Source organism: Siniperca chuatsi, linkage group LG5 (assembly GCF_020085105.1).
Source record: "Siniperca chuatsi isolate FFG_IHB_CAS linkage group LG5, ASM2008510v1, whole genome shotgun sequence".
Lineage (NCBI taxonomy): Eukaryota > Metazoa > Chordata > Actinopteri > Centrarchiformes > Sinipercidae > Siniperca > Siniperca chuatsi.
In genome coordinates this window covers 23729396-23751695 of record NC_058046.1, presented here as the reverse complement: position 1 = coordinate 23751695, position 22300 = coordinate 23729396, and the positions used below count along the sequence as shown (strand labels likewise).

Here is a 22300-nt window from a genome sequence, read left to right as displayed (position 1 = left end):
ATCTTAATATGAATCTCAGCTATGCTGCCACTGCAAATATTTTTTTTATCATTCTTTATTACATACTGTATTTTGATAGGTGTTACCAAACATATATGGTGCTCCCTTAGATAGTAGCCCTAGTTGTCTTTACGTTACCCTGTCAAGAAACCAGTCAGGGCGACTTCCAGAGCCTTCTATCCGAACTCTGATCTTCTTCAGAGGAGCAATGTCATCTATCTCCAGAATGAATGTGTCTTCTTGGCCCCTTTCAAACCTAAATGAAAACAATATATATAGTTTTGCATTTTAAAACATCTGGACTTGAGATGGTTATCTTAAAGAAATAGTTTTGGAAATACGCTTATATCCCTTTTCCCCCAGAGTTAGATGAGAAGATTGATACCACTCGCATGTCTGTACACTCACTATCTAGCTACAGCCAGCAGCCGGTTAGCTTAGCTTAATACAGACTTGAAACAGCTAGCCTGGCTCTGTCGAAAGGTAACAAAATCGGTCTTATTTACACATCCAGCAATTACGGAGCAACATTATCATTAATTTGGAGTCGTGTTTGTGGCCACCCTATGAATGTAAGTCCAATATTCACTCTCTTTTAGCTCTGTTTTTTTGTCTCTACCATCTCCTGAGGGAAATATCAGGCTCTTTAGCTGCTAAATTCTCCACAATGTTCACCAGCTAGCTGCTAACTGTGTCTGTCTGCTGTTTGGTGCTGAGCAGGTAATATACATTGGGCTTTTAGAACGTTTTCATTGAAAACAGCTGGCTGAAAAACGACGCTATGGGAGCACATAGTGAACCTAAACAGTAAAGTTATGGGCTGGACAGATAAACAATGAGCTGAAACTCTCTATAAAGCTCAGCAAAGCTGAGGGGAGCTGCAGATTCAGGTGATATTTCTCTCTAGGTTCATCCATAGACTGTCTATGGCTTCATCCCTATGAGCTAACCCATTCACATTTTCATTTGGTACATTGTTATTACAAAAATGGCAATTATAGCCACTTTAATTCCCATCAAGAAAGCGAATAAGTAATTTCCCAGAACATAGAACTATTCCTTTAATGAAAAGAGATCAATACAATCAGGGGGTCATTGGAGGACTGACCTGTCCTCATTTTTGGGCAGCAGCATTTCCTCTGTGCTTCCATTGGCTCCGTACACCGTCAGGAAAATGTTAGTATCAGTCCCTGCATACTGAGTGTCACCTGTGACAACTGTGGCTGAATAAATAACCTACAATATACAGTAGATAATACAGAATAAAGAGACTAATTCTGTTTTTATATAACATATTAGCTCAGTGTTTCATATTTTAGTTGTGACTCACTTTGCGGATAATGTTGATCGTGCTGGAGTCCAGCACATTGAACAGTCTGACAGTCAGACCATCTCCCCTGTCTTTAGCCAGCCAGCACTTACATGGAAAGATGTACTTGATACCTTTGGTTGGCACGGCAACCGACAGCTCATCTACCAACCAGCAGCTCTCTGGTGTGACACCGTTATGGCCAAGCTGAGGAAGAGAGAGGAAAGCGAAGGGAGAGGAGGGAGAGAAAGAGGGGGAAGGTAGAACTGGGAATTTATACATCATTTGATTTTGTTTGATCTAGGTACCAGAAGGCACAGCTAGAATTAATTATTGCTGAGCTAGAATGGCTTTATTTAAATTTTTAACATCAGTGCATCTGAGGAGGCAGCAGAGAGGAGACAGTTTCACAGACTTAGCAACAGAGACAGTCCCAGATTCTCACTTCCACCCTCTTGATCTCTCCTACGTCAGTTCCATAACACACAAAGTGCTCCATGGTGCCAGCTGTGAAGGATTTCTTTCCCTCCGGCAGATCCAGCCACAGTCGATCTGTCTCAACGTCGTTGGGGCCGATGATGATGACATAGACCCTGGCTGTAGTGCTGGCATCACGGTCCACCCCGGTGGACAAAGTGAAGTGATAGGGGATGACTGGGTGGAAGAGAAGAATTGGTTAATGAGATTTTTTAAAAGGAATAGTTTGACATTTTGGGAAATACATTTATTAAGTTTCTTTCAAAGGGTTAGATGAGAGGATTGATACCACTCTTATGTCTGTACAATAAATATAAAGCTATAGCCAGCAGCCGGTTATCTTAGCTTAGCATAAAGACTGGAAACAAGGGGAAACAAGGCATAGACTGGCTCTTACTGAGGGTAACAAAATCCCCCTACCAGCACCTCTTAAACTCACTAATGAACATGTTGTATCTCTTTTGTTTATTCCGTACATACACAGAAGTCTTGTTGTTACAGTGAGACTCCAGAAAGTTACTACTCATGGCCAAGAAATAGTCCTAGATATACAGTATAATAGACATTATATCAGATTAGACAAACAAGATATAACGTATTAATTAGTGAGCTTTTAAGGTGTTTGTTGGTGGTTTTGTTACCCTCTGAGCCAGCTAGCTGTTTCCCCGTTTCCAATCTTTATGCTAAGATAAACTATCCTGCTGCTGACTATAGCTTCATATTTAGTGTACAGACATGAGAGTGGTATCTCATATAACTCTTGGTAAAATCTTGGCTAATTTGTTCAAAACGTAGAGTTATACACAAATCTGTAAACTGATAAAACTTACATAACATTTTTAATAATGTATTTGTATGTATAATAAAGTTTGTACTTTGTATTGCAGGCAGGGCTTTTTACATTTTATTGTATTGCTGCCTTTGATCTGCGTAATCTTCCAAAAGGTTCCTTTATGTTTGCCTTTGCTGCAAGAGAACATTGTTCTCTTCATACGCAAACCCCATCTTTAAATACATGAATATTAGTTGTGTGGCCTTACTTGGACCCTCCTCCATCACTGCCCTTTTCTTCTTTTTCTTCTTGTTGGCATTTCTGTCCAGCCCCAGTTTGGCCTGAGCCATCTTCTTGGAATATGGATCAGTGTTTCTTTCACCTTCATACCCCTGAACAAGACACATAACAGACAATCTACTCATTTCCTTCTCATAACTAATTTTACTTCGGGAGCAGCTAATAGGAAATCAAATACAAAGAAATAATATGGCACTCTCGCTAATCAAAACTCAAGTTTAACAAACCTTGACGAAGAAGGTCCTCTCTATGCGTTTGTCCTCTTTCTTCGTCGACAGCCAGCGCTCACACAGGAACATGTACACTTCTTCTGTTTCCTGATCCAGCACCTCCACTTGGTCCAGGTACCAATCAGCCCCCATCATGGAGTTGTCGTGACGAATATGAATCTTAAACACTTGCCCCAAGTCCACAGCCTCAATAGTGAACTTGTCCACCTAAGAGACAAAGAGATTATAACACATTTTCATACCTTTAGACACCAGCAGTAATGTGACATAAACATATCACGTCTTTCCTTACATACCACTCCTCTCTCGAACTTGTTCTTGTTGTTCTCAGATTTGGCAAGTTTGCGTTCTCCTGTGTCTCCCAGGTCACCATAGATGGTGAGAAAAACGTTGGCATCAGTTCCTGCTCCATACATATCACCTGTCCGCACAGACACCTTGTACGTGTGAGCTGTAATGGAAGAAAAACCCAATAATGAATTAAGTAGATGTACACATTGTTCGCTCACAGATTTATAATTATGTACAACTGATCTGCTTTTTTTGGTCTCTTCTAACTCCTGAGGGAAATATCTGGCTCTTTAGCGGCTGAATGCTCCACTATGTTCACCAGCTAGTCGCTAACTTTGTCTGTCTGCTGTTTGGTGCCTGGCAGCTAGTGTACAGTGGGTTTTTAAAGTTTTTTGCTGAAAACAGCTGCCTGTTGTGGCCAAACATTTTGCTATGACAGCGGTGAGAGTGAACCAAAACAGTAAAGTTGCGGGCCGGACAGCTAAACAATGAGCTGAAACTCACTATAAACCTCCATAAATCCAAGGGGAGCTGCAGATTCAGGTGATAATTCTCTGTAGGTTCATCACTATGAGCGACCCCTTTCACACTGTTTTCACATTGTCATTTGATACATTGTTATTATGAAAATATCGATTATAGCCGCTTTAAGTAAAAGTACGTAACCATTATTAGCAAAGTGTACTTCAAAGTACAAGTATCAAAAGTGAGTGTTGTATTATGTGTAGTGGTGTTTTACTAATGTAGTTGCTCTAGGTGGAGCTAATTTGAACTATTTTAATTACTGTTAGTTTAATCTACAACAGTGCATCATATCTTATAAATTAATTTTATGTTGTGTATGTAATATCTTAATCTGTAAAGTAACTAGTGACTAAAGCTGTTAAATAAATGTAGTCGTGTAGTCTGAATTGTAGTGGCAACAAAGTGCCATGAAATGGAAATACTTAAGTACAAATACCTCAAATTTGTACTTAAGTACAATACTTGAGTAAATGTAATTAGTTATATTTCACCACTGTAATCAGGGTAAACCTACTTTCCAAAGCATCCTCCACCTCTGTTTCAGTCGTTTTCAGCTTCCCATCTCTGAGGAGTTTCTGTGTGATGATGTCCGAGGGGACTAGCTCCCTCACCGTCTCCCCATCATCTTCAGACTTGGCTAGCCAGCACTCGCATGGGAAAATGGTCGTCTCCGAACCCTGCCATTAAACACAAACAACAAACAACAACTGACACTGAAGGAAAGTATATCTGACTCTGAGAGATGTGTGAGCCAAAAGGTGTGAAATTATTAATCTGTTAATAATTTGATGAGGGCACAGACAAGGAAACTCTTAATGATGCACTAATCTACGTACGTATAATCTCATGTGGATTTTTCTACCTTCCCTTTCCTGAGCTGTCGTCTGATCTCCACTCTGTCGAGGTGCCATCCTGGGTTGGTGCCCCTGTTGTCGTGTCCTATCCTGATTTTCTCTATAACATCACCGACATCCTCCAGCTGGGAAAAGACAACACAGTGTTTACAGAGCTGCAGCCGCTGTCTTAAAGAATGTATAGTCCAAATCCACACACTCACCTCCACGATAAACATGTCCTCAGCTCCCCTCTCAAAGTACAGACGTCTCTCTCGCTTATTGACACACAGATGTTTCTGCTGTGTGCACACTCCCTTACGTCCATACAAGACTATGAACACATCAGCGTCTGTTCCCGCACCAAACACATCACTGGTGTATATCTTTATCTCATAAGGCACAACTGAAAAATCAGAGGAGAAGGTGAAAGCTTTGTTAGTAAGAGTAAGATGGAAGATATACAGTAAATCACATGCATTGACTTAGAGAGTTCACAAACTGCAGTTACTCGAGCACTTAAGTACAGTTTTGGCACTTTACGAAGCCCCTGGAGTCCCAAAAAATTATTATTTTCAAATCTTGTGTGCACAAGTTAATTTCTTATGTGAAAAAGATAAAAAAATGTATATCGTATTTTGGGTAGCAACAGCAACATTAAAACACTTGTTACAAGTTGCATCAAAGAGTCAATGCTCTGACAAGCACCCTTCTTCAGATAGAGTGCTTTAAATATATTTTACTGCTAACGCTTCCACACTTTGCATAAAGCAGTTTTACAAGAAGATTTCTCAATAAGCGCATTGCTGATTTCACTAATGGATTTGAGTACTTCTTCCACAGCTGTTCACTCACATGGCATGTAGAGTTCAGTCTGTAACTCAGCAGGATAGAGATCCCTCACAATCGCCCCATCATCCTCTCCTTTATCCAACCAGCGGCCACATGGGAAGCGTAGTCTCTGACCCTGTGAGGGGGCGTTAACCTCAACCCAGTCCAAGAACCAACCGGGTGAACCCCCTGATAGTGGAAAAACAGTCATGTGTTATTCAGTTTTATATAGTGTGCTGCTAATGACAGTGACTGCTTATTTTTGGTCTGTAGAACCTTTTCATTCCCAACCTGAGTTGTCGTGCCCAATTCGAAGCTTTTCCAGTTCGCCCAAATCCACCGCCTCCACAGTGAACTCATTGATCATCCCCTGTTCAAACTTATTCTTATAGTTCTTACAAGCCTTTAGGTTGACGATCCCTGTGAGTAACATGAACATTTTTAAATTCAGATTGGCATCATTTAGCCAATAGCATACAGCATGAGGCTGCCACAACGATGCCAGGATGCTGGTGAGTCATCGTACCTGTGTCGTCATTTTCACCAAACAGGATGGCAAAGACGTTGGCATCAGTTCCAGCATTCTTCTTTTCTCCGGTTTTTATTTTGAGAGTATATGTAGTAGACATGGCTGCAAGATAAATTCAACAAGTCAGTACTTTAATCCTTTTCCTCTTCACACTTATAAATGAGTCCCTCTTTTCTCTTGTCTACACCTGCATGTTTCACTAGCACTTAAATATAAATACTTGAACAGGGCTCCCTTTTATCTTGTCCCTCTACTAAGACATGAGCTAGCTTTGAAACTGTGTTACATTTCTGCTCGAGCCCCAGAGTGGCGCCTGTCCCCTCGTCATCCTCATCCTTCCTCATGAAGGCCTCGTCCACAGGAACCAGCTCTCTTGCTATCTGTCCATCATCCTCATCCACTGCCAGCCAGCGGTTACAAGGGAAATAGTACCTTTAGACCCAAGAAATACCTCTGTTCAGCACTCTAACTCAAAAACAACACATTATTACATCACTATTACTCTTTAAAGCGTAAAGTGGGATCTTTCTTCTTGATAACTGAATAACTGAACAAACTGTATGTTGGTTTCACCTACGTTGTGTCATCCTTTGTGTCCACTATCTCAACACGATCCAGGTACCAAGATGAATTAGGCTGAGTGTTGTCATGACGGATTCGTAGCTTCTTCAGAGGACCCAGGTCAACAGCTGTCACGACGAAAACATCCTCCTGCAAAATAAATCAACCGGAGATACTGCTCTGTTACAGACAATACTTTTTAAAGTATTTTTTGATAGTTCAAAGTGAAGGTATACAGGAAATGTAGGGTGAGAGCAAAGGGTGGGATAACATGCAACCAGTGGTGGAAGAAGCATTCAGATCCTTTACATAAGTAAAAGTAACAATACCACAGTGTAATAATACTAATAATAAGTAAAAGCCCTGGTTTCACATTGTTATATTTTATTATTGGATTAAAATTATTTATACACGAATGTGTAATTAATTAATTCATGTGTAGCTGGTCAAGGTGGAGCTAACTGTAACTGCCTTTTACGCTGTTGGGTGTTTTAATCGACAACAGTGAGTGATATTTTATTTGTTGATCCGCAAATTAACTGGTAACTCAAGCTATCAAATAGATGTAGTGGAGAAAAAAGTGCAATGTTTCCCTCAGAAACATGAAGTATAAAGTATGAAATGGAAATACTCAAAGGAAGTACAAAAACCTCAAAATTCTCCTTAAGTGCTTGAGCCACTTTCCACCACTGAATGCAACAAATGTCCCCAGCTGGAATCGAAATGGGGATGATGCGATTACATGGTACGACTCTTAGACCACTAGGTGATGGGGACGCCCCACAGACAACACATTTGACAAAAACAATCTCACCAGAGGGTCGACCATACAGCATCTGTGGTTGTTTTTCTAAGCAAGCGTTCCCGTCACTGAATGACAATAGGCTAATGTTGCTTTTGATCTGCGTGAAGAAATAAACCTAATTGTCTGTGGATATGAGTTTTGAGTTCCTACAGAGCCAGGTGTAATGTAGAGTTTGATAATTCACAGGTTTGGATTAATTAATGAGTAAAAGTAGGACAGGTTCAATGACACAGAAGTCTCCTCATTGCTCCTCTCAGTCACAGCTGGCTTGCCGAGCTTGTAATCCTACTAGAATACACTCCCATCCACACCTCAGTGCAAGGCTCATATTGCGTGGAAGTGCTTGGGTCTTTGTCTAACTGCTGGTTAATTTTCAGCAGGATACCCTTCCAACAGGGTAAAATTGTACAGCCCTAATGAAATATTTTTTTGTATATGACATCCAGGCTCAAACAAATATTTCTACTCTTGTCAGCCAGGAAATGTCTCCATGGCTGGTTGTTTTTTTATGCTTCTGGTTTATGTATCTACATTAATTAAAGAATAATTGTAAAAATGTAATCCAGTCTAATATAAATAATGTGTTTTGCCTTTTTTATGAACCATGAAGGAACATTTTTCCTAGCATTTCTCCGCTTCACTGGTTACAGTAATGATTTAAAAAAAAATCTAATTAATCAGATTCCTTCTTTTTATCTAGCTGATTTAAAAAGTAGTAATCATCTCTTTGTTGAACCCATCATACCTGCCCCCGCTCAAATTTGTTGAGGTTGTCAGAGTTCTTCAGATAACGCTCTCCGGTGTCTCCGTTTTCTCCATAAATGTTAATGAAGACATTGGCGTCGGTCCCGGCACCCAGCGTGTCACCAGTAAAGACACACACTTCATAGGTGTTGACTGTCAAGACAATACAAGGGATGAATTACTAACACCTCTTTAACCTGTCACATATCTCAGCCAAGAAATCAAACCACGCATGTCTACAACATCAACACTTAGAACAGAATATACCAAAAAACATAGAAAATAATATAAATGGAGAAAGTAACCAATTCTATCTACTGTGTATATGTCTGTGTAAATACTGTACTTATACATACACCTGTGGTCATTAACAACACACAAGACTTGATAAAAGGTAGGGGTGGCACTAGGAGCTCTTCTAGGCAAAAGGTGTATTATTTAGGAATACTGAAGAAAATGCTCTGCTCACTGAAAAACAGGAAAACCTGTAGAACACAGTTGGATACCTGCTCTGCGTTGTTAAAAGCTAATTTGCTGTATGTATGTACAGTATTAATGGTATAGACTCAAAACAAACTCGACTTAAATCAACTTAAATCCACTCCAACAAAACAGGCTTTTAATCTTTTTTGTTTATGTTCTTCTTTCATCTTCTTTCACTGTGCCTTAATCACAGAGGATACAGATAGTTAATTTAAGTTTTCTGACTGATAAAAGGCAGAGGTGGAAAGTCTTGTGGCAAAAAGAACATTTTTAAAGATTAATGAACAGAGTGGGGTGCTCACTGGAAAACAAGATAAAAAACACAGTTGGATACCTGGTTTACATAGTCAAAAACTTAAATTAACTGACTGTACTGTATGTACAGTATTAATGGTATTGATGCTGACCAAGGCAACCAAACAAGGAGGCTGCTTATGTTTTTTTTTATCTTGTTTTTAAGTTATAATCCTTAAGATTTGAATTCTGGTTGATTTGGTGACACCTGTGGTCAATCATAGTAACACTGAGAATGTTTTAAAAGTACTAGTCCAAGAGTTTAATTTGAAATTACACGCTTATCTATCACTGGTAGCAAGAAACGTGCTTTGAGCAGCTACTCTGTCTGAAACAAACAGCGGGATGAGAGGACTCATTGCATTATATTGTTATGATAAGATAAGACCTAAGAAGACAGTCATCAAGACGAGAGAATATTATGTTCATCCACACAAATTACGTGCAATGTGCGCATGAGCCAGCTCTTCTCTTCCGAATTTCATCCAGTACCAGCATGCGTCTTTTCATGTGAATACCTTATGCATGTGGATGCCATTTAAATTCAGAAAAGGAATGGCGGAGTCCGCCTCTGACAGAGAGGTACATTTAATAATAATGGTAGAATTATTGCCAACAGTATCAAAACTGTGGATTGATATGATGAAAATCTTAAGGGTTATAACTTAAATGTTAATTTTTATTTTTGTTCCTGTTTAAAGGAGGTATCCATCTGTTTTCACCTGATGTTGTGCTTCATGGTATAATTTAAGGAGAGTGTTTATGCAACAGTGAATTAAGTTATACATGAGTTATTCATCCTTTCTGAATTCATCCATGCATAAATAGCAACTCCACTGAGCTGTGGGTGGTATTTAATCTATTTTGGGGTTAGCAATTAGCTTGTTATTACTGTATGTTTCAAATGTTAGAAAAAACCTAAGTGGTGTGGTACATTTTCCATTATGCAATATACAGGGACAGACAGGATTAGACTATTTTTGTTTTGTGTTACTTTTCCAGTTCTCTGGCTGCTCAACTGCCAGGGAAGTTACAACATGAATGCAAATGTTTGAAGCCCTCTGCTTGGCGCTTGACGTTTAACACTCCTTCACACCTTCCAGCTCCCCGGCATCCTCAGGCAGCAGCTCCACCACCAGCTCGCTGTCCTCCTCTCCGCTGGCCAGCCAACGCGAGCAGGGGAAATGGTAAGTCAGCACCACTTCCTGCATCTCCTCTCCGCCCTCCTCGTCCTCATCTTCCTCTTCTTTCTTCTTTTTCTTCTTCTTTTTCTTGTCCTCCTTTTTCTTCTCCTTGGGCACCAAGGCCATGATTAGATGTTTGACATCCACTGTCTCCAGGAACCAGCCAGATCCGATCCCTGAGCCATCATGACCGATGCGGATCTTGAAGACCTTCCCCACATCTTTGGCCTCTATCTGGGGAACAGTTGCAATGTTTCAACTCAAAATGTAACATCTAGATCTAGACATTCAGTTTGAATGAGATGCATTTTGGAGCCACTGAAAGCATGAAATCCAAGCTTTGATACCTTGAATATTTCTGTGGTGTTCCGCTCAAAGTTGTTGGATCTGCTTTCGAGCTTGATAACCTCTGTCTTCCTCTTGTCCCCATAGATCTGGATGAACACTCTGGCGTTGGTGCCAGCAAATGTCACATCTCCCGTCACTACTGTTATCTCATAGTTAATCACTGGAAAATACAGATTGACAGAGGTCAATGGGCACACAAATAATTTTTGATCAGTGGTATTGTGAATCACATACACTACATACATGTGTGCATGTGTGCGAGTACAGACTTACTACCAGTGTTCGTAAGGGCATCCATTCTTATGTGCATGCAAAAATGACATGCACATACATAAGGATGAAGAATTTACAAGACTTTCTGCTCAACAATCTATGAAAGGAAGTAATAGTGAGAGAAAATTTGTAAACCCATATAAGAATAACAGCACAGATCTTGGCAATATTCCTTGGGAAAATATGACTGAAGTAGAGAAGTTTTGGAAATAATGCTCACGTTTTATATTTTGATTAAAATGACACCTAGATTTTAAAATGCAGTCTTGATGTTATTTGCTAAAGGACCAGGAAACTACAGGATTAATCTTGAGATACAGGACTAATTACAAAGAATGTCAGCATGAATCTGCTGTGTGTGTGTGTGTGTGTGTGTGTGTGTGTGTGTAGTTTCTTCTAATGATGTGAGAACGTTGCCTACGTTGTTCCATGTCCAGGATCTCGCTTGGGTAAATCTCCACCTCTTTTTTGCCGTCAGCCTTATCCTCATCCAGCCAGCGGTGACTGGGGAACATGTAACGCTTTCCATGGACTGGAGCCATTATCTGAACGCTGTCCAAGAACCAGCCGGCCTGCATGCCTTCGTTGGTATGGCCAATCATTAGACGATTGATCTGGAATAAGATTAAATGGACAACACTCTTCTATTTATTTGATAAATAAAAGATATTCTACACACATTTACTGAGGAATCAGACAAAGAGATGCTTGTAAAAGACTAAAAAAACAGAACAAAGCATTTTTTTTAATCTCTTACTTTAACAAGTGCAGTCTCATGCTTGGACCCAGTGTGATGAAAAATCTGTCTACTACTAATGACTGCTATTGTTTAATCACTGTCTACAAATAGATTGATCACTCTTTACATGCTGGGAATCATATCTAAGGAAGAAGGCTACAAATTTAGACATGCAGAATACAAAGTTAAGATCTTATCTAGACCATTAACCATTAATGATAGTAATCTTCTGTCATATAACTGCTTGAATGTAATAAATGATATTTATCATGTGTTCATCCAAATCACCTTGACAGCATTTATTGTTAGCATGGGGGAAATCTTTGACTGTGTGCCTTTGATTAATTATTTCTAAAGCTTCTCATAGTACTGTCAACATCAAATGGGAGAAATCAACACGTGTTTTTGCCTCCACCGTCACCTGTCCGATATCAAAGGTTTCCACCTTGAAGATGTCAACGCGACCCGTCTCAAAGTAGTTCCCCAGGTTGTTGGCAGAGACCACCAGCATCATCTTACCAGTGTCACCTTTCTCTCCGTAGAGCTTGACAAACACGTTGGAGTCTGAACTGCCCCCAGGGATGTTACCTGTCTTCACCTCGATGTGATAGTCAATATCTGACACACACAGAGACAGAAAACCAGAAAAGTGTCAGCATCAGGGTGAGTTTAAATTTAAATGTTAGAATAAAATGACTGATTCCTCCAACTTACTGTAAAGACGCTGTCCATCTGAGAATGGCACCAACTCTCTAACGATCTGTCCATCATCCTCGTTGCGGTCCAGCCACCTGCACAGCACATTCAATGATCAAACTGTCATCTATGACACACACACACAACTGTGATTGTAACAAGTTCAGCGCAATATTTGTTTCTGTATTCACACTGAGACTAATGCACCTGTTGCAGGGGAACTCTACAGCATTGGTCTCAGCCTGTCCCTCCTCTCTTACAACCACTTTATCGAGGAACCAGCCGCAGCCTCCACCTTTGCCATCATGTCCAATCCTCACCCTGCGGACCTGCCCTATGGCTACTGCCTCGACTATAAACTCATCCAACTGGAAAGACAAACACCCCCCCAAAAAACAGTTTGTAACATCACATTTTGATGCCTTCTTATGTGTCAAAAAGAGGAATATGTGGTGAATCAAATACAACCTTTTGTGATTATTCAATGTATGTTTTCTGTATATGTGGTACAGATACGGTATGACAAATACATTACAGTATTCCCATCAGGAGAGTCTAGTTTATGCATACAAAACATTTTTGATTAAAATGGGGCTAGATTAGAGATTGGGCAGACTCCATCATCTGTCATTGCCTGATTATTGGGGTGAAGAAATCCATAATCAGTCAGAAACATAACCCCCAAATTTGTCATAATTGAAATTAACACCTGAAACAGTACGTAGCATGCATTAAAAGCTCCAGTGTGTGAAAGAGAAAAGAACAGAAGTTTATTGTGTCTTGATTGAATAGAGATTTGTCATTTGATTTTTAAACAGAAAGAAGCAAAAACCAAGAAGCATATGAAGAAGGAGCAGACAAAGAATGAAGTTTCCCTCCTGAAATTTCACTAAGGTCTATGTCTAATTGATGCACTGTATGATGTACCCACATTTCCTTTCTCAAACTTGTTGACGTTGTTTTTGCAGTTGACCAGCTGCCGATCTCCGGTGTCCCCTTGGTCTCCAATCAGATTAAGAAAAACTGATGCATCTGTGCCGCTGCCGCTGACAGTCCCCGTGCAAACCGTCACTCTGTATTTGATCACTGCAGAACAGAATAAGATCAAGTTTTACATTCTTTTCTATATTTGTCAAAGCAGATTTTGAATACAGGTGCATATACATACAGGGCAGCGGCTCAGCGATTAGTTCTCCGTTGGCAGGTAGCTCCCTCACAACCTCGTTATCATCTTCATTTGTGTCCAGCCAGCGCTCACAAGGAAATGTATACTTCTCCTTCGTTAATGTCTTCATCAGAGTTGCCTAATTGGAAAAAAAAACACAATGCTGGAAAGGTTGATTAATTTGATGTGAGGGGATGTCTGGATTATCATTTCATTCAAGTGTTTAAACACACAAAAGCTGAACAATCCTCTGAACCTTCTTCTTTCTTCATTTCTAAGGTACATAAAGAATGCACATATTCTATATCTGCCTTTTGGTTGAATGAAATATTTAAATTTGAGATACTCTGAACTGAGGATACCAAACTCTCTCTCGTTTTCATGTTAACTAGCAGCCTACAACTGTGCATATTTAGGAATTATATAATTAATATAGAATCACAAAAATATTAGTTGTCAGTCAAAGACGCAGAATGCACGTGAGTAAATTGCAAAGTGAGCTAGTTTAACTGATATGATAGATACTGTATAAGACTGCACAATTATTAGATATTAGATTTCCTCACCTTACTGAGATGCCATCCTGCAAACGGATTTCTCTTCTCATGCCAGATACGGACTTTGGTCAATTTTCCCAAATCAGGCAGCTCAACCTGTAAGATCACAACAAGATAAAAACAGACAGAGTTTCCTATGAAGCCTCATTATCTGATATTAATGTGTGTGGTATTACAATATAAGATACTTACCATAAACCGGTCCACATGTCCCTGTTCAAAATTGTCTGTTTTGTTGTCCAGTCTGATCTCATCACTCTTGCCCTTCTCTCCGTACACCTGGAAGGAGATAGCCGCATCGGTTCCTGCACTGGGCAGGTCTGACGTCCAGATCCACAAGGACCACGGGTGCTCTGAGGAGAACCGAATCAAATCATCAGGAGCATTGTCATGGTTTGTTATAGCTTAGATCAGATTACTGGTATACCATTATCATCATCATTTATTTGTTACTTTGACTAAGAGGTAAATGTAGCTCCTTCCTTCCCTTGTACTGCCCAGAGAGACTTTCATAAGTGCATTTTTTAACACACATTTGGGGCCAGCAGTAGCCTTGAGTTTAACAGTAGTTTGTGACGAGAGGGTTGCCAGTGTGACTAGTTCTACTTCCTCAACATTTCAGTGGAGCTCCTGAAATGGCATTTTTACTTGTTAAAAAATCTTCTCAGGGCAGAAACTATCATGCTGAAGACAGTGATTGCAGTGGGCAGCTCCCAACTGTGAATTTGTGTGATTGTGAATGGATATGACGTAAGGCAGTAAAGGAATACTGACTTTCCATATTTGTGCGGCCATATTTCTGTAAAAGTTTGTGGACCAGTAGAAAACAAATATAGTACATAACAACTGTACTCACCATTTACTTTTCTTTAAAAGAGATATTGGACAGCATTTACTGCTGCTGCTGACTAGCCATACTTATTGATTATTAAACTTACTCTTTTGTCTCTTTTGCCTGAGTGAGACCATCTCATAGAGCTCTCTCTCTATCAGCCCATCTCCCTCCTTCTCATCCAGCCATTTACTACATGGGAAGGTCTGCTCTATCCCTGTGAACGGACAGTACACCACCACCTGCGGAAAACATTGATTCAGCTGGTTTAATTCACAGTAAAAGTATGAATGTATGTGTGCATGTGTGTGCATGTTCAATGTACCTTCTCGCAGTACCACCCAGGACTGACTCCTCCATTGTCGTGTCCAATGGTGACTCTGCTGAGGGGACTGAGGAGCGCAGCAATCTCAACATTAAAGATGTCTGTCAGGCCCCGCTCAAACTTTCCTCCTTCCAAAAACACCTGGAACAAATACATCCAAGATAAATGGTGGTTCATCCACTGTGAGGCAGATTTTAGTTTGAAAGGAATGTTTTCATTTGCAGCATGTATGGGTCTTTGTTCACAAATTCTGAACGTTGTGTTACATGAAAACTAATTGCCTGTAGTTCGAGTGAGTCCTCTAGGTAATAAATTGTGCATCAATTTCCACTATAGTTGGACAAACAACAGAGCAGCACATACAGAGACTCATCAACAGAACTAGAATCACCGCCTGTAGTTGTATGCCTCCGCCAACCAATCAAGTTGCAGTTTACATCCATGTCTGTCCAGAGTCGTATAATATATGTAGTGAATACTTAGAAGGAATTGAATAAAAAAGGTATCATGTATTTTTTGGCTAAATGGAAGTTATTACTACATTGATGATACATATGCATGAGTCCAATGAATATACATTGTTGAATTGATTAATGAAAGATTATCTTAGATGTATTGGCTAAACAGGTACACGTGTACTTGATTACTATGTAAAGATGGATTCTTTTAGAGTATAGCTACACAAAATGTGGTGCTTTTGTTTTCTCCTGGCATTTTTAGATGTGAAGCCTCTCCATGAGCTGTAGGTGAAACTCATTCACTCACTTACAAGATCATGATTAGCTATATCATCAATATACAATAATAAAATTTTCAGTCACGTGATTCCAATGACGCTCGAAATTCAGAATGAGGCAGGACGTGAAAGGCAGAATGGAAGAGATCGCCAGCGCGGAGGCATAAAAAGATGCACCTAAACTGCCCACTGTCATGGTTTGAGGTTTTGGTTTAGGCATTTCCTGTTTTATTTTGATATACACTCTTCTCCTCATGTGCCTTGTAGTTTTACTTCCTGTCTTTGTGTAGTTTTCTCTCCAGTTTTGATTATCTACCTCACCCTGATTAGTTTCACCTGTGTCTTGTTATCTCCCCTCACCTGAGTGTATATAGTCAGTGTGCTTTCCTTGTTTCTTTGTCAGTTCATCTTTGTTTGCATGTCAAGTGTCCCAGACATTGTTCCTGTTTATTCCCAGTGACTTTACTTTGTTTTCTTGGACCTTGCCTGTTATTATGGATTACTTACCTGTCCCCTTTGGATTTGTTTGTTTTCCACTGACTGCTTTTCTGGTTTTGACCTGTGCCTGCCTAACCAACCTGTAAGCCTTTTGCATTTTTATTTTGTGTTATTAAAGGATTTGAACTGCACCAGCTCTGCCTGTGCGTCTGCATTTGGGTCCTTCTCCTGCTTTCCTGGTTCCCCGGCTTGACAAACCCCAACAGCCCACACTGTTTGCTAGATAAATTACATTTGAGTAGTGCAGTGCTAAAAAAAAACAAAGTGATGACCATTCAGCTCCAAAAATGGCACCAAAGAACAAACATTTCACTTTTTCAAAGTCTTTATCTATTCTGTTTCATACAAATGAAAACAACCAACTATGGCTGCTGTAGACATTGTTTTTTTTTAAATTAAATACAAGTTGTCTACTCGGTTTCTTGTATACGGTATCTTCTCATTACCTTGCCACTGTTCTTCATGCCTTTCGAGCCGTGCATCACAATGTGGATTTTGGAGTTGGTTCCAGCACCTCGGATGTTTCCTGTCACAATCTGGACGTTGTACACAATACCTGGTGGGTTCAGTTACATGTCAGGCTATCAGAGGCTCTGCCAGCGGGTCACTATGGTTCACGGCACCTCCACTCCCAATAAGGAGGTGAGCAGGAACCAGATCAACCAGATCTAAACATTGATAGTCTGACCCAAGAACTAATGATCACACAGCAGGCCTATGGCATGCTGGACAGAAAACATATTGTTCTTTGTGGACTGAATAAGAAGGTATAAAACAGCAAATGATCTCTTGACAATAGGTGTTTATTGTTTTACAATCCTTTTATGCAATATTTTTCAGACCAGGCAATTAATCCAAAATGATAGAATAAAAAATTTCGGGGGAAACAGCAAAACAGCAGTATTAAGTTAATTGTCATCCATGCCATGTTTTGTGATATAGACATTGTATGTTGTTGTTCATTTGTTTTTGTTTTTTACATAGATTTATATATATTTATCCTTTTTTCCACCTGCTTGTCTATACATATAGTTAAATGTTTGTTTACTTAACTTTGTTCAGCTTTGTTGTCCTTGTTTTTAGCTGTATGTCTATTTCTATCTATCTTCCTGAAAATGATTCTCTCAGTCACATCTCTTGTATGTGTACACATACTTGGCCAATAAATTAATTCTGATTGCATTCACTAACATGACAATTAAACGAACAAGTGTATGCAAGGCAGTTTTTCCAGGCTCATACACAAATGTCATCCTCACCTGTGGGCTGGCTCCCCCCCACCAAAATGTCTCTCTGGATCTTCCCATCATCCTCATCTATGGCAAACCAACGATTGATTGGAAATTCATACACTATTTTGTTTCCCATATCATCCACAATCACCTGTATGTAAAGGAAAAATATGATGTGATGGAGATCTGTTATTATGAAAAGTTACGGTAAAGCAACACAATGTTCTTTGAGATGAAGTTACAGAGGCAGTCAGTATGATTGATCACATTGATGATTGCAAAGATCAGAATAGTTATTTTAGCTATTGGGCACAAAAATTAGATTAATGGTCTCTTTCATTACCTTTTCATTACGCTTTAACTTTTACACTCTAGTACTAAATATAGGTCACATTATTGACCCAGTATGATTTTCCATCTTACAGAGAAAATTACTATAGAAGGATAAAGAGAAAGAAGACACAACAGGCTGCCTTTGTTGAAATTATAGTTCATCAATCTGTTTAAATTACGGTTTAAAGCTGGAAGAAAATAATATAATGACAATATGTATATATATTTGAAGGATAAAGCATGCTTGCATGTTTATCTACATTTAAATAATTTACTAACATACAACAGGGTTGTACTGGACAGCTTCCAGGTGTGAATGTGTAACTGTGAATGTGTTCAGGGCGTTCCTGAAAAAGAGAGCATTGCTCTCAGTAAAACTCCCCCAGAATAAAGGTGATATATATATATATATATATATATATATATATAGTATAGAAGCTTAAACAAGTTTTACGTAGCAGCAATCTCAGTATAATCATTATCAATGTGAACTTCAACAGCAGATCAGACCACATGTGAAATGCAAATAGGATATGATTCATTATTGTTGTCACTGCTGATCTTTGGTGTCAGTCTGTGCTGCAGTCACCAACAAATCTACTGACTCATCTGTCTGTTTGCTGTAAGGCAGTCCCTTAATGGGGCATGGTTTCTCTTTACACAGAGGGTAGAATGACGACGTGTGTGTGTGACTGCGTGAGCTTGTGCATGTGTGCGTCTGTTTTAAATGAACTCATCTCTCAGCTGCGCACGCTGTACATGTTAGAGGAGCAGGGACAGTCTCAGATGAAAAGACTGAGAGGAAATAAGAGGATCACATGTCTTAAGTACCTCTGCAGAGGCCGAACTGAGTATGAATGAGATACAGTAAGATTCTAAGACAGAGTTTTGTTTCAAGATAAGGTACTGTGAAGCCCTTAAGTTACACAGGATGTAACAAAGAAAGTAACACGTTATTTTTTAATTTTGAGCATTAATGTCATGTATTTCAAATACATTTCTTAAATTTCTAGCTTCCTAAAGAAACACACTCTTGTACACAACATCTGTCTGTCTGTTTCTTACCTTGTCCACAAACCATCCTGCTGAAGAGCCTTTGTTATTATGGCCAATGGTTATCTTTCTCACTTTGCCCAAGTTTGGTGCCTCAATGGTGAACTTATCCTCGGTGGCCTTTTCAAAGTTATTTTTGTCATTGTCAAGTCGCCTTTCACCTTAAATAACAAGACAATTTGTAAATTGTATCAGATGAATTCTGATTTAAACCCAAGTGGAAAAGAATTGACTCCATTAAAAGTTACTTTGGTAGAAAGTTCATTATGTGAGCAAATGGGAGAGAAAAACGTGTTACCTGTTGTGCTGTAATTTACCTGTGTCTCCAAATTCCCCAAAGATATTGATGAAGACATCTGCATCTGTCCCACTGCCTTTAATATCCGCAGTGAAAACACTCACTATATACTTATTATCTGGAAAATTAAAACCAAAAGTTTTAAAGAGCACTTTAAAAACAAATTGTATGCGAAAACTTAAAAATAGTATGTCAACCACAAGCAACCACTGTGTGAATCAATATTTATTGGCCCTGTTTGGTCTGATTCACTTAATCAGTGGAGGAAATGGGGATGCTACAAATACTAATTTTCTAAAAAATAAGGCATTTGTTACACGATACTCTGATTATAAAGCGTTATACATATACTTATAGGCTCATATGTGTGTATACATACATTTGGGCATGTCCATGGGATCCATGCTACCCAGCAGGTCTCTGATATAGAGGCCGTCTCCCTCCACCTTACTGAGCCAGTTATTACAAGCAAAGTAGAACCTCAGGTGAGGCCTGATCACATCCGTCACCACCACTCTGTCCAGGAACCAGCTGGGGTTCAGGCCGGTGTTGTCATGCTCAATCCTGAAGCAACAGACGAATAACATCTAGATAAATGAGTCTCATTCTTCTTGCAAACGAATTCAGGGGAGGAAACAAATCTCCCTAAATCTGATCCAAGGTCAACAGTGTTTGGCCAAGCTGTTCATACCTGATCTGTGCTATACTGAAAAATACTCACCAATGTAAACAAAAGAAACACAGTCTGGATCAGGGATGACATTTTCTTGGGTGTAACATACCTTATCTTTTTTAAAGGTCCAACATTGTGAGTTCTAATTCTGAACACATCAGTTTTGGCCCTTTCGAATGCTGTGCGACTCCTGAAATCACAAAATGGTAAAAAATTTGAGAGCCCCCCTGAATTTCATCACCTTTTCAACTATCAAACTCTTTACCACAAAATAATTGCAAAGCAATCAAACAGTAGAGTATTAAGTAAATCTAGGAGAAATAACAAACCATTCCACATTCACCCAGTGCATAATGAAACATAAAGGCCTTCCAAACGTTTGACAAAATCATGCAGAAAATCATGTCATGCACACTGCAAATTTAACACCAAAATCACAGCACACAGCCCGTTGTCACAACCACCACTGACAACACTTCATTAAGAAATAAATACCTCTTTTCTGTGCTGTTAAAGTGGTGAAAAAACACAAAGTTTTAGTTCAAGCACAAGAATCAACTCAATCAAATATGGGGTCCAACTGGCTAAGGTTATAACTGAGGCCTCTGGCTAGAGGAGTGTGATTAAATCTGTTCTTTGTTTGACAAAATTCTTTTACCTTCATCCAAACAAGTACAGATGACCTTACATCTAAATTCGAATGGAGGACTTACTTGCTAGCCAGGTGGACTTTGGGAGTGATGCCATAGTCTCCGAATAGAGTGACAAACACGTTGGCGTCAGTGCCTGCTCCTCTCTCATCACCAGTGATGGTCACCACCTCATACACTGGAGGGTTTAATGACATAATAACACAAATGGAAATGTGTTTTAGAAAGGAGGAAGTGTGTTACAAGGGGCGTGGGGGCAGGATGGTAGTAAACATATAGGGTGATATACAGCCATTATATGTAGTTATAAGATTAATAAAAAGTAAAAGCGAGTATCATGGGTTGTAAAGGAATTTATTGTGTTAAGTGTTTTGTGCAGGTTATTAATGGATAGTTAATGTGAAAAGGCCTAGTAAAATAAATTAAACTAACTCATAATAAATACTCAAAAGACTTAACAAATTCTAAAGGTAATTTTGCAGAAATCAAGGAGAAAATATCTATGCTTCTAGTGTAATTACATTAAAATATTAGTACAATAGGTTTAGTTTTAATTGCTTTGTGATGTGTGTGTGAGAAGATCAGAAACATATTCAGTATGGCTTTACATTGGGATTTTTACATTTAACAGCGAGAGCCAAAAAGGAACTTTAAGAGGACTGCGAAGTTCTTATTAGATGTGAAACCGCCCTGTGTAAACATTAGTGAGTGACAGGTGTCATATAGCTGTAGGTTGAAGATAACATACTGGCGATACTACTTCACTCAGTGTAATGTTACCATGAACATCAAACCAAAGCATGCTGGAGCCACCCAGGATCCCGTAATTGCAATCAAAGATTCACCTGGGTGTCAGATGTCTTTCCTCAAACAGAACTTACATCAAATTATTTGGCATAACAACATGCTCTCTCTATAAAGAGTAGTTTAATTCTGTCACTTTTACAGCATGTCTTTTGTACATTTGAGAGGTTGAGATGAAACATGTGCAATTACCTTTCTTTTTGTGATACTCATCCTCGTAGTTCTCCACTTTTTCTGGCTCGTAGTTGCGAAGCTCATTCTCATAGATTTCAACGTAATTTTCAACCTTCTTCTTCTTGCCTTTTGTCTTCTTGGTGTCTTCATCACTATCTCCCTTCACCGAACCTTTCTTCTTCTTCTTTTCTTTCTTTTTCTTTTTCCCTTCCTCTTCATCCCCAGCTGCCTGTTCTTCCTCTTTCTCCGAATCCTTCTTGGATTTTTTGTCTTCATCTTTGGATTTTTTATCCTTTGACCCCATCTTGTTTTTGACCAAGGGCTTCTTCGATCCCTTGTTAGCAGTCTCAATCACAGTTCTTCTCTTCTCCTTGTATTGTTGGAGTCATTGTTGTTGGCCTCATTATCAGTATTCTGTGAGTCATTGCTCAACTCATCCCCGCTCTCCTCTTTGGCTTTCTTCTTCTTCTTGACCTTTTCTTTATCACTCCCTTTTTTCTTGGTGCTCCTCACATCAGGCCCTGACGTATCAGAATTATATCCTTCTTCATCGCTGTCTTTAAACTTCTTCTTCTTCAATCTTCCAGCATCCTCTGACTCCCTCACCTGCTTGCTGTTCTTCTGGGGATTTGGTTCCTGATCCTCTGAGTCCTCGTCACCTACATCTTTGGTTTCCTCCGCTGCACTCTGTCTTGTTTTTTTCTTTTTGTGGGCATCTTTAATTTATTTACTACCATGTAACTGTA

General features: G+C 39.4%; 1 protein-coding gene across 1 annotated transcript in view; it reads right to left on the bottom strand.

The window, feature by feature from the left end:
- Positions 1-22300, bottom strand: part of loxhd1b (lipoxygenase homology PLAT domains 1b) — a 27838-nt gene extending 5538 nt beyond the window's left edge. The window contains exons 1-37 of the mRNA XM_044197848.1: positions 21573-22300; positions 20640-20754; positions 20422-20433; positions 20036-20116; positions 19633-19817; positions 19273-19371; positions 18968-19116; positions 17597-17720; positions 16784-16893; positions 15104-15244; positions 14885-15020; positions 14139-14299; positions 13956-14042; positions 13393-13528; positions 13156-13310; positions 12432-12592; positions 12243-12319; positions 11950-12146; positions 11211-11403; positions 10516-10676; positions 10081-10402; positions 8209-8360; positions 6675-6808; positions 6384-6529; positions 6095-6199; positions 5860-5988; positions 5593-5757; positions 4962-5143; positions 4767-4883; positions 4419-4581; positions 3385-3539; positions 3086-3295; positions 2827-2950; positions 1755-1963; positions 1331-1516; positions 1109-1236; positions 139-256 (exon numbers count right to left, since the gene is read on the bottom strand). Coding sequence (XP_044053783.1) covers positions 139-256; positions 1109-1236; positions 1331-1516; positions 1755-1963; positions 2827-2950; positions 3086-3295; positions 3385-3539; positions 4419-4581; positions 4767-4883; positions 4962-5143; positions 5593-5757; positions 5860-5988; positions 6095-6199; positions 6384-6529; positions 6675-6808; positions 8209-8360; positions 10081-10402; positions 10516-10676; positions 11211-11403; positions 11950-12146; positions 12243-12319; positions 12432-12592; positions 13156-13310; positions 13393-13528; positions 13956-14042; positions 14139-14299; positions 14885-15020; positions 15104-15244; positions 16784-16893; positions 17597-17720; positions 18968-19116; positions 19273-19371; positions 19633-19817; positions 20036-20116; positions 20422-20433; positions 20640-20754; positions 21573-21858 — 5511 coding nt within the window. The 5' untranslated portion in view covers positions 21859-22300. The remainder of the gene's footprint in view (positions 1-138; positions 257-1108; positions 1237-1330; positions 1517-1754; positions 1964-2826; positions 2951-3085; positions 3296-3384; positions 3540-4418; positions 4582-4766; positions 4884-4961; positions 5144-5592; positions 5758-5859; positions 5989-6094; positions 6200-6383; positions 6530-6674; positions 6809-8208; positions 8361-10080; positions 10403-10515; positions 10677-11210; positions 11404-11949; positions 12147-12242; positions 12320-12431; positions 12593-13155; positions 13311-13392; positions 13529-13955; positions 14043-14138; positions 14300-14884; positions 15021-15103; positions 15245-16783; positions 16894-17596; positions 17721-18967; positions 19117-19272; positions 19372-19632; positions 19818-20035; positions 20117-20421; positions 20434-20639; positions 20755-21572) is intronic.